The 12609-nt window shown below is 38.2% G+C and overlaps 1 protein-coding gene across 1 annotated transcript; it reads right to left on the bottom strand.

Annotated features, from left to right (window-relative positions):
* Positions 1-223: 223 nt before the first annotated feature.
* Positions 224-9137, bottom strand: LOC127648221 (GTPase IMAP family member 8-like). The gene is made up of 4 exons (XM_052132800.1): positions 9068-9137; positions 2840-3075; positions 2445-2784; positions 224-1507 (listed from the first exon to the last, which is right to left on the bottom strand). The coding sequence occupies exons 1-4, from the start codon at positions 9135-9137 to the stop codon at positions 1068-1070; spliced, it is 1086 nt and encodes a 361-aa protein (XP_051988760.1). The 3' UTR covers positions 224-1067.
* Between the last annotated feature and the right edge of the window lie 3472 nt (positions 9138-12609).

Genomic DNA, 12609 nt, shown 5'->3' with positions numbered 1-12609 from the left:
GGGTCCATATAGGCCAGCTGCACGTCTAAAGGGGCGGGGCTAAAACACCACTGACAGTTGTAGAATTGGCTTTATTGTATAAGGGCTTCAACACGGTCATATAGAGAAACTCCCCATAGTGTCAGCTTAGTGATGCAATGTCGAGTGTACCGTAATCGAAAGGAAACACCATTCAAATCAGATCATTCAAAAAATAACAAATCATGTAGTTTCTGTGCTCAGGTGCAAGTTATATTTGACAGGAATATTATAAATGCAGATATGTTTGGATTTCATGTATTTTATTCAACATCAGGAACAACCTGATTTTCATAAATGTAGTGGAGTAAAAAGTTTCACCAAAGTAAAAATACTCTGTAAAAGTACAGATCCTCGAAAAATGTACTTAAGTCCAGTAACAAAGTAAAAATACTTAGTTACTTTCCACCACTGCTCATCAACAAGGATTACTTTAAAAACACAGAGACAAGGTTTATTGTAGAGGACATTGATTTAAAATCAACACAAACATACACATGTGTCCAGTCATTTGCCAGCAACGAAGAACATCTTTATACGTTTAACACGTGTGCAGTTTGTGAACGACTCCTGCAAAAGAGTATAAAAACACATCAATAAAGTATCAAGGCATTACAATGTTGTTTTGGACATATGGTTGTCGACGCGTCTCCATCCCTAAATGGTGGATATAAAAGATATATACTCAAATTTAAATGTGTTTGTGTAAAGTAAATAATCAATATCCCTTGAGAACGATTCAGGTTAAATGTACTAAATGTAACTATGTGAACAGGAGCATCACATCTGTCCTCCATCCCAGCAGCTTCAGCATCTCTGAGAGAAACAGAGTTAAATAACAGCCGGATTATCTGATTCATGAGATTCAAACATCACGAGTCTGTTTCATTTGTACAGTTGTGTTGCACTATATCTCAGTGTATAAATGGATTTGAGGTATGCTTGCTTAACTTGAGTCTACAGCGTCTTTAGTCTCACTGAATTATGCACAGTCTCTCTTTAACTAGTTGCCTTTAATATGGGACCTCCAGGGATCATTCCTGTGTTCTTCAGACAGAAAGATACAATACCATGCCAATAATAGCAGAGATCGAGTTCAGTGCTTCATTGTGGGACTCCTCTACAATTCTGAAATGCCGGAGTATTTTCTCCCATTCTGTTAGATCGACTACTCTGGAATAATAAACCATGAATCGGCCCCCTCCAGAAGAGAAGTAGCTCATACACTTCACAGATTCAGTCGTAACCTCCTCATCACTGAGTTCAGTATCATAAAGTCCAGGAGTGTCGATCACTGAGATCTCTTTACTGATCCTCACGGTGGATTTACAGCTGCACTCTTCTGTCGGAGAGTTTGAGTCATTAAAGATATCATTCAAAGTTGCACTTTTCCCAGCTCTAGTTTTGTCCAGTAGCACCAGTCTGAGCTGATCTTCATCAGGAATCTGATGCTCACAGGGATCTTCATCTGTTGGACTCGCTTGTGAAACTACAACAGAAAGATCAAATCACTCAACACTTCATTGGAATCAAATTAAACTGATTGCCTGTAAATACACATAACAGGTATACAGTGGAGTAGTTGTGCCTGGAGAAGTGGGTATACTCTTAATTTATGCCCCCCGTTTATTTTTAAAGCAGCCCAGCAAAGGATGAATGCCCTGTGTTATAAACAGTGACATGTAAGACTAGTCTTGCATATTCAGTTCACCCCAAAATGGGCCAATAGTATTTGCAGATACGGAGTAAGAATCATTATTAAATTAATATTAGCCACAGAAGAGGTGCAGATTTTACAATCAGTACTGGCCCAAAGACTATAGGAAGAGACAACATGACATGAATGTTGCGTGAAATATACTCACTTTACTTGCCGCTGGCTAATAACAGACGTTTTTTGGTCACACAGTGGGACATTTACTCGCATATATGAGTGATTTAATCACAACGTAGAGGACTGAGTTAACGTTACTTACCTCAAAGATTTGACGTCGTCCTCAACCAAATAACAGACGGAAAACTCCAGTGCATATATCTGAGAGTGTGCGCGCGCGAGAGTGTAAAACACAACCTTTTATTCGATGTTATTATGAGACTGAGAAGTGCAAAAATATTTTAGGTGAGAAGTGTAAAAAAACATTTCGGTTCATTATGAGACCGTGGCGGTGCAAATGAGATTAGTCAATTAAAGGGAAATGCTGCGATTGGATTAGCTACTCATGTGCTGGACTGTCATGTTTTTGGCTAATGCAGGACGCTACTGAATGATGCGCATCAGAGGGGATTTAGAGGTGGGTATACGCAATGCAGACTTATAAAGAAATGGGCATACGCCGTATACCCTCCACTTCATCACTGCATGTATACAATGTAAGTTGCTTTAAATGAAAGAGTCACAAAATGTCAAATTAAATGGTCACACTCACAATTAACCCCAGTGCCTTTGCTTGATTTCCGTGTCAGCTGTGCCCTGACAAATGTCCCACCGTTTCCTGCCACCATTCTCTCAATCTTCTGCAGTAATTGTGTGACCTGATCTTTTTCTTTACTCCTGTTATTGAAACAGTGAAATCTTCCTCCACATTCTGTCACCAGCTGCTGTAGATCCGCATGATCTTTGTCTGGTAGATATTCATCAATGGTCTGGTCCAGATCCTCCAGTTCATCTCCATGTGTGAACAGAACCATGATGTATTTCTGGACATCAGGTCCTAATATATCATTAATCAAATATAAAATCTCTTCCTCATTTTCCACTTTTTGTCTCTAAAGGCACGATCAGAAGAACTGCACTGAGACCTGCTGAACAGAGAGCGAGGACTTTCTCTTTCAGACTCTTAAACTTCTCTTTAGAGAGATCTGGATCCAGTAGATCTGGAGGATCAATCACATGCACCTGCTTTCCATTGATCTGTGACGTATCCTCACAAACATCATCTTGAGGCCTTTTAACTTGAAACTTCCTTTGTCCCAGTATTGTGTTTCCTGATGAGCTTTTCCCAGAACCCTTCCTGCCCATCAGAAGAATCCGCATCACTGGAGCTGGACTGGACGAGTCTAAAAGATGGAATATGAAATGAAATAAAATACTGCATCTCTGAAACAAACATGTAGCGTAAAGATGGGCCAGATCAGCAACAAATGAATTAAAGTATCACATACGGAAATGTGTTTCTATATTTGAATGTATTTCACTGCTAAGTGTTCAGATGAGTCTCATGGGACTATTGAGCAGAAACATGTGCCCTGTTTTCCCTCTGACCTCATTACAAAACACTTTTAATCGACAGAGTAAACTGAAGAAAGATCAAATAGGAAATAAAGATTTAGACAGCACGTAAACACCTGCCGATCACCACAAATGTCCCGCTTCACTGATGAGCTGAACATGAATGTTGAGGTTTTAGTTAAAGTGTTCAGTGTTGATGACAGCAGGTGACTCGTTTTGTTTAATATATCTGTTAGGGATGCACCGATGTGAACATTTTTGGCTGATAGTGATTTAAACGGGAGAAACATTGACCGATTATGATATTTTTGCCCCGCATCAGTGTTTTGATCAAGCGTTATGCTTTAATATGTACAAATAAATAACTTTTTATTGTTCATAAAATAAATAATTCCCATTGAACATGGACTGGATCCGTTGAACACATGAATCGATTCATTAATCAGAATCGAGTATTCCAGACAGCGTATTTTTAATCACAGCCTTTCAAGGATAAGTACGGAAGCCCATTTTGACAATTGTTTTAAAACACTTGTTTTCACAACTTGATTTTCTCGACCTAACAAAATTGTGCTTTTTGTCATGAGCGTGTCTTTTCTGGAGATCAGGACTTGTGCACATCACTGCAGAATCATTCTAGAGACGTCGATGTCAGTGGAGCAGGAGCATTTTAATCGGCACGTCTCTTTAATCACGGCCTGACAGCAGCTGAAATAGCTTTGTGCCTTATTGGAGAAAACAAACATACCAGTCTTCGTCATGGCAGAAAAGACATTTGTTATTTTTACGTGCATTTCCCAAAACGTGCGAGGATGCGCTGTAAGTGCTACTTAGAAGAGTATCTGCCCACCTGACAGTGCTGAAAAGTGACCGTATAGTGCTGCTCAGCATTGTAACTGCATTATATTTATGCGTAACTTTCGTAATTTACCTCACTGAAATATTTTTCATATATATTCCGGTAACCCTTTATAATAATAGTACATGAATTATCATGAATTAATACCTGAATGAATAGGAAATAAACTAAATAAAACAGGCTTTATAAGAAGATATGTGAAGTTTTTCAAACTTTAATTAAATGATTTAATTACAATGTTTTATTCATTTAGCTTTCTGATGAGATGATGCAGTATAATTATGCCATTTTTTAAAAACATATTAAATAATAATGATCACCAATAAATTGATTCCAACCCATTTTATGTTATTATCCGTCCCTCCCATTTCATCCCCACCCTACCTACTATTCACTCGTCATCCAGACCATAAAACAGGACAGGTTGTCTTTATGCTACTGGTGTAATTTATTCATTGTTTTGACTTTTGTGGGTTTTTCTTTTGTATCAAATATATTGTCTGTATTTATGTTCAATCTCAGTTGTCTTGTTACTATAAGAATTTATTGAACTTCTAGACATTTTGTTCCCGTAATGATGTTATAGTAGCGAAGCTTTTCTTCGGGTGTTTGTTTGGGGAGGGAGCGTCATCGGTGGAACACCTCCGGGGTTTTGATCCTCTACTGGATCAATATTTGTTTTGTTAAATATATTCTCAACATTTTTCATATCAGAACTGAAAATAAAAAATGACGATAATGATTGGATCATCATCATCAACAACAATGTTGTTATTAATAATAATAATTAGTTTGGCTCCTTTTATTCTGTGGATATTTGTGCAAATAAACATTCAATCATCTGTTGTGTAAACTTCATCCCAATCAAGTACAGATACTTCGCCACATTTCGGCACTTCATTGTGTGTGTGGAGTTTGTCTAAAAGGATTGTTTGTTTTGTTGGACTGAATTATGGATTGAAGTCAAAGTGTTCACTATATCCATATTGACAATGTGAAGTGCAGTATTTAAAATGTGTTAGGTGCTATCATAAGCCTCTTTAGCATTTCTGATTTGACAACAGGAGAGACGAGATAACTAACATCAACTGATGATTGTTAATGCAGCATCATGTCAGGACTTTATTTTTTGGGGGACATCATTACAAACTTACCAACCACACATTTACTACACTTGTATTTATCCCAGTTAAATTCCTTATTGTTTAGCATATTTGGTCATAAGGTAAAAGCCGAGATGCAGACACAGCCTGCGTATGGATGCTGAGGTAGGACCCACATTGTTAGGCGAGTATGAAGGGAAAGAAATGTACAATCAAACAAAATGGGTTGAGATCAATTATTATCAATAAGAACAGTTATAGCAATGAACAAAGGAAATGTTGACCCAAAATGACAATTCTCTAATCACTTACTAACCCTCATGCCATCCCAGATGTATGTCACAGTCTCCCTCGTGTTTCCTAGGACTCTTGTTTTGAAGAGTTTCCCTGGACTACGTTTCCCATCATGCACTGCCCTCATCACTGCCATCTGTTCCCCATTGTTCTCACCTGTTTTCCATTCCCTTGTTAGCCCTTGCGTGTATATACCCTCTAGTTGTCATTTCTTTGTGAGTTCATGTTTGTTTCACTATCATCTTCATTAAAAGCCTGCATTTAGATCCAGCATCTCCCGTCTCAGCAAACATTCCTTACAGTATGAATCTATTCTTCTGCAGAACATAAAGATTTTTAGAAGAATATTTCAGCTCTATTGGTCCATAAAATGGTGAATGGTGCCAAAAAAAGCTCCAAAAAGTACACCAGTTTAATTCAAGTCCTCTGAAGTGGTGCAACTGGTTTTCTCTGAGATCAGACCCAAATATTACATTTTTGACTCTAAATCTCCTTGGTATCATGATTTCAACTCATCTAGTACTCTTCGTACGTCTCAATCATTAGAGAGTGTAATAGAGCTTGAAATCATGATTGTGCTTCTGCAAGTGACAAGATGTTAAGTGAATAAATGTGTATTCTCTCTCAGAACTGACTGTATTACTTCAGAAGACATGGATTAAACCATTGGAGTCATACAGCTTACTTCTATTCTGCCTTTAAGACATCAACCATTATAATGTTTTGTAATTATGACAATATTAAATCATGCACTTTTAATTTCAAGGTTGAAGTACTTTACCTCCTTTCTTATAAACTCATAAAAGGGTGGTCTGCTCTTTACTCCCGAAACTGAGAATGGTAACAGCAATGTACACAATATGAGCCTTGGCTATCAGAGAAAGAGGACATGAGAATGACGAGCTAATAGAGATGATTTGTTCTGCTCTCTCGGGTTTTAATAAAGTTGTCTGCAACAATAATGGCATCACTTCATTGTTACGACACACATTTCTGTATTTCATAACTTCATCTATTCATCCATTTAAACTGACCATCGATTTTATGCCTTTATTATTATTATTATTATAATTATTAGACTAGAAAATAAACAGTTATCATGAAATAAAGTGTATGTTGATAGGTATATAAATTGCATCCGGTGTAGATTTGAATCATTAATGTGTGAACGAGAATAAAAATAAAACAATGTTTTTTAAGCCATTTTCATGCATAAAACGATTTGCCGGTTGTTGGTCAATAATAGGGCAATAAATATTGGCGGCAGATACAAACAGAAGGTACATCACAAGTATTTTTCAATAGACTTATTAATGTTTAAAAATAAAAACACCACAGCTCAGAATATTAGTGCAATAATAGGCCTAATAACACGTTATATTAAATGAGTCTAGCAGACACTTGTCCAACGCAAATTACAAATAACATTAATACAAGAAGCATTACATACTGTATATATATATAATTGCTTATTGTATTAATCTCATTTCTAATTTGCATCGCATACGTTTATTGCAATTTTGTAATATTCTAATTATGAAGTTACGTTGGAAAGTCTTTATATATAAAAAACAGTGGTTATATATATATATATATATATATATATGGTGCCATTTGTAAAATAAAACATGTTACAAAAACTGGTTACATACAGTCAGATTTAACAACAACGTCTGCTCAATTTGGCCAGATTTACGTAAATAAGCATTTAATATTTTTTCTCTATTTTTTATCAATTTATTGTGCAAATAATACTTAAAAATACATATCAAATCTAAATGTAAATGTTAAATATAAAAGTAAAACTCAAATATAAATGTAAAATCTAAATCCAACCTGTTCATCTACATTTGTATTAATCATTTACATTTAAGACATATCTAAATAAATCTTGATTTAAACATTTAGAGGACATGCAAATGAATAACGTGCTGTCTTGACTGAAGACATTAAAGCAGTACGACCGGACAGCAAAGGCAGATGACCCTGTGTTCAATCATAGCCGCCATGTTGAAGGGTCTTTCCAAAACTGAGGGCTCATAAATAGCTGCTTTGAAGGGCCCTTATAGGGTTCAACTGATGACACTTGGCTGCCAACTGCAACAGGACCATATAAATGTGCAGGTTTGCCAAGTGTACTGTAAATTAAACCAGCTGTCACTACAATCACAATCTGATTGTATCCACAGTTTCCCTGAGCGACCACTGGGCGGCGCCATGATGATTCTCATTGCCTGAGTTGTGTTCTGGTCTCGAGACACAATGGAAACACTACCGACCAAGCGCTCAGATGGAGAACAACAAACATTTAAGTGTTATTTAGAGTAGAAATTAATTTCAGGCTCAACTTGAGCAGTTGTTGGCTGTAATAACAACTCAAAGTAGTGAATGATATCAACATAACTGTTGTATGTTAAGGGTGGTATTGGGTTTGTCCAGTAGGGGCGGTGGCGCACTGTGTCTGTGGGCTGTAGCACTGTTAAAAGCAGAGAAGAACGCGCAGTGTGGGTGCTTGTGTGTGTATTGATGGTTACAGAGATGAGTCATAATAAAAAGAGACCATCCCGAAGTTTCGTGTTCTCTGAGTTTTTCCTTGGTATCTACGATACAACAATAACTATCCTCAGACCGTCGCTTCATGACATCTACACACTGTTCTCGAATCTGTTAAGTATCGGCACTTTAAAGCTTTAAATGTTTTTTTTACAAATGTAATATTAAAACGCCACATTACTCATTAAGAATATACTTCGATGTGATGGAGAACACTGCACACCGGACATTGAACACTTCCACGTTCAGGAAACAAGTGGATAAACAATAACACGTGACCTCCCTTCATCTCTATGGTTTATAAATGCGTTTAATCATTATAATCAACTTTTTACAATGAGGTTTTACCCCTGGCTAATACTTGTTATTTTACATTAAATTCACTGTATCACTTATTTAATGTATTTTTTTATTTTTAAATAATTATTAGTCAAAAATAATTATAATCGTCTGTTGAATGATGCTGTTCAGTGTTTCTCCATCAACAATGTTAATTTTGAGCATACAGTCCCCAATTCAACCAATGCTCATAATATCGAGTGATAATGATAAAAACAAGCTTGTGGAATAAGATTCGTTTTCAATCTTATCATTGTCAGCCATCATTGATCTGAAATCTCTATGCGTCATCATGACATTACCGTTTGGAAAGCCCCTGCTCCATCTTCACAACTGAAACACAAAAACATCCATAAATCTCATTTCACACAGGTCATATCAGCACTGACATCTAACCGATGCTGTGTGTGATTTATAATGTTCTTTTCGAACGCGTCGCGTCGCGTCAATGGACGCGTCCGGTGAAGACAGTCCGAGTGATGCTAAAGGAGAAAATGTGGCTAATTTCTCAAACACCTTTAGATTTTGCGCATCCCGTTTTATTACAAGAATGACATAAGCTCAATAAATACATCGTTCTCATAATCGCCTATAATTATAAACTTACACACCACAAACTCGTTTCCAAACTCTGAACGGACCAAACTGCAATTAAAAACAGATTGTACATACCGTGTGGTGACTGTGCTTTCCCTTTAAACCTCAACTTATAGGACGCAAGGGTGGTTTTATATGGCGCCATGATCTCATGAGTCCTGCCCAGAGCACGTGACATGCAATACCGTACAATAAGAGAATATGGACAACAAAACCATGATGTAATGCTGAATAAACATGTAATAACACAAAACCTCTCATCCTGTTGTAAAAGCACAACCAAACTGTTCTACAATGTCAGCATGATCCTACATTATACATCAGTTTCACTTTCATTTTCTACTTTTACTTCTTTAACATTTGGATCCACTAGATCTGGATGACCAGTCACATGAAGAAATGTCTGAAAATGATCTTAACTACACAAACATATGTATTGAAATACTGCAATATAAACATTGTATGAGCACTGTCGTCCTCCGTTGTCTTCAAGTTGCTGAGAAGTAAAAACATGAACACTAAAAGATGGAGAAACGTGTGTCTGAAGTGTGGGCAGGGGATTTCCTCGCTGGCACACAGGAACATAAATACTCCCTGACTAACACTCAGCGGAGGAAATGCAATACAGTCTAATAAACACGGATATATTTCCTTCTGGGGTCACACAACAGCTTTTATGGTATTTAAATAATGATGTGTTCATTATGTTTTGGTAAGGAAAAGAGTGGCATTAAGATTCTTGAAGAAAAGATTAGACTGGGGGGAACAACACTTGTGGAACAACTTGAGGACAGTAAATAATGTGTTTTTTCTTTTTGTATGTCAGCTGACACAGTCATGTCCTTTTACATCAGTGATGAAATTCAGTTTATAGTCATCTTTTCTTTGAGAAACACAAAACAGAATGAAAAGATGACTAAAACAGACAGTGTTTGTCTTGTACTGTATGGTTTGCTCCCCCCACCCAATGTTCAAGACATGGTTATGGCCTAAATATGCTTTTTGGACCGTCAGAAAGTGATGTTCATTCTGTTCTGATGACATCCAGGACATCCTGTTCATATACATGTTAGATGGCCTGAGGGTGAGTAAATTAGAAGCAAATGTTCACTTTTGGGTGAATTGAAACTATTCCTTTAATGAAGAGCAGAGGCAGTAAATACCAACAATAGTTGGCAGTGTACCCGGGTAAAGAATTCATTTATATTGAATCTAAACATTAATTTCATATGTGTTGCAACTTTAACCATTCCTACATTTATATAATCAAAACGTATCAACTTTTGTTAAATACTTAAATAAATCAACCCCAAGATGGCAGCACGGTAGCACGCAGCGGCTGCTCCGGATCCAAAATGGTGCTATTTTTTTTAAATAACCCGACGTTTGCGGCACATGACACATGGACATCGGACACTACTGAAATATAGGATTCATGCAACAACCATGCTGCATGATGACCTGCAGGAGGCGCTACGCAAACTCGGCTTGCTATGGAGACCAGGCCTCCAGTCCTCGGCATCACCTGATGCCGGTGGCCGGGGGAGAGGATGTCGTAAGCGGTGTGCGAGGAAGCGGAAGCGCGGCAAGAGGGTGGGAGTCCATGCTAGGCTAAAAACAAACCCTAGCCGGCCGGCTCTCCCATCTATCCTGCTCTCAAATGTTTGCTCCCTGGACAATAAACTGGACTACATCCGGCTCCAGCAGACTACGCAGCGTGAGTTTAAAGACTGCTGCGTCTTTGTTTTCACGGAGACGTGGCTCAGCGACAGAGTTCCGGATGCCGCCATTCAGCTAGATGGACTCGCCTCGTTTCGTGCCGACAGAAATGCAGCTCTGTGGCTAGTGTGTTTACATCAACATGGAATGGCGCAATAACTCTATGCTAGTCTCTAGTTACTGTTCATTGCTGGTGGAGCTTGTGACTGTTAGATGCAGACCTTTTTATTTACCACGGGAATTCACCACTGTTTGCATAACCGGAGTTTACATTCCCCCCAGCGCTAACGCTAAGGAAGCGCTCTGTGAACTGTATGGGGCAATGAGCGAACTGCAGAACGCTCACTCCGACGGAGTGTTTATTGTCGCCGGAGATTTCAACCATGCGAATATCAAGACTCCCTAAATTCCATCAATATGTGGACTTTGCAACAAGAGGGGCGAACACGCTTGATCTTGTTTACACAAACATCCCAGACGCGTACCGGGCGGAGCCACACGCCCATCTCGGCTACTCAGACCACAATCTGTTATGCTAATCCCAGCATACAGACCACTCGTCAGGCGCACAAAACCTGGAAGATCTACAGCACTAAACACACTTATGTCAGTGGTGTATCCAGAAACAGGGTGTGATGTCCCGTTAACCACCATTGCATTCATTTATTCTTTGCTTTGTGACATTATAATGATGTAACCACTAGGGGTGCAACAATACAGTTAGCCCACGGTTCAATACATACCTCGGTTTTTTTAACCACGGTTTTTGGTTCGGTTAGTTTCTGATGGCTTGGCACATCAGCTTGTTTTTTGTTATTCTATGCTTAGGTGACAAGAACAGTAAGAGGTTAAGGAGAAACATTTTTAATTAAACTTATTTTATTTTACTTAAAAGCACAAAAATCATTCCTAGTGTATTGTGTAATTTCTTCCTCTGTGCAGGGCACATGATTCTGTACTAGACCCTGTGTATCAAAGAGAATGATCCTTTATATAATTACACCTCCCCCACACAGATGCACACACATGCATGCACAGCTCAGAACCACTTCTCTGTCCTTTTCTGCATATCGCGGCGCCGGTTTGGCTATGTATGCTGGAAGGAATCAGCGAGGGACTGCTGCTTTTTGTATGACTGTATTCCTGTACAGACAGTGAGATCGCTGGGTGATGGTGCCGCTGATGTGCAGTCATGTTGGAAGGGTTTCCATTTCAGTAGGCAACATGTGTAAAACTCAAAGAGGCCTTACGTTATTCTTATTTTTCTGTCTCATTTTTTCGTGATCTCGACATAACAAAAAGTTGGTTTTGCCTTTAATTTTCTCAAAAAACTACACAGTTTTAATTGACCTACATGATTTACAATTCAAAGTTTATTACAAGGTATGAAGGACAATGAGAGATCCTTGGCAGAAAAGTTAAATGTGTTATATGTAATATGTAAATTAAAAGTTATGTTAATTTATTACACTTTGGTTATAAAATATTCACCTGTCCTATCCAAGAATCTTCTAAACCAGTCACCTTTGACACAGGTTAAATCAAACATATTAATAAACACCAGCATGTCACAGACACTTAATGAATGTGTTTTTCATCGATATAGTAAGACTCGCTTTCTTCTGCACTCAACAGGGGTCAAGAAGCACGTCTTTCTGGTCTTTCCGCAAAGTACCATCACAACTGCAATACGTGCGCACTCGGATCTAAATCACGACTGGCTGACCGCAGTCATGCAGACGTCCCGGTCCCTCAAGATGGCTGGCAATGAAATTGACCAAACGTTCAGGGTCACTGAACGACAATGTTGTAGACGTGATAGTCTTCTTCTAAGGTGTCTAACACTATCAATAGACAACAGGCCTGTTAATATATCCAAATATCAGACTTAGGCTAAC

Source organism: Xyrauchen texanus, chromosome 8, assembly GCF_025860055.1.
Source record: "Xyrauchen texanus isolate HMW12.3.18 chromosome 8, RBS_HiC_50CHRs, whole genome shotgun sequence".
NCBI classification, from domain to species: domain Eukaryota; kingdom Metazoa; phylum Chordata; class Actinopteri; order Cypriniformes; family Catostomidae; genus Xyrauchen; species Xyrauchen texanus.
This window is presented reverse-complemented; position numbering and strand designations above follow the sequence as displayed.

Excerpts from the sequence above, each read along its gene's own strand:
- LOC127648221 (XM_052132800.1), bottom strand. The coding sequence starts at position 9,137 with ATGGCGCCATATAAAACCACCCTTGCGTCCTATAAGTTGAGGTTTAAA. Across the intron at positions 3,076-9,067 it reads GAAAGCACAGTCACCACACG|ACTCGTCCAGTCCAGCTCCA; the intron begins GTATGTACAATC and ends TCCATCTTTTAG. Across the intron at positions 2,785-2,839 it reads TTAAGAGTCTGAAAGAGAAA|AGACAAAAAGTGGAAAATGA; the intron begins GTCCTCGCTCTC and ends TCGTGCCTTTAG.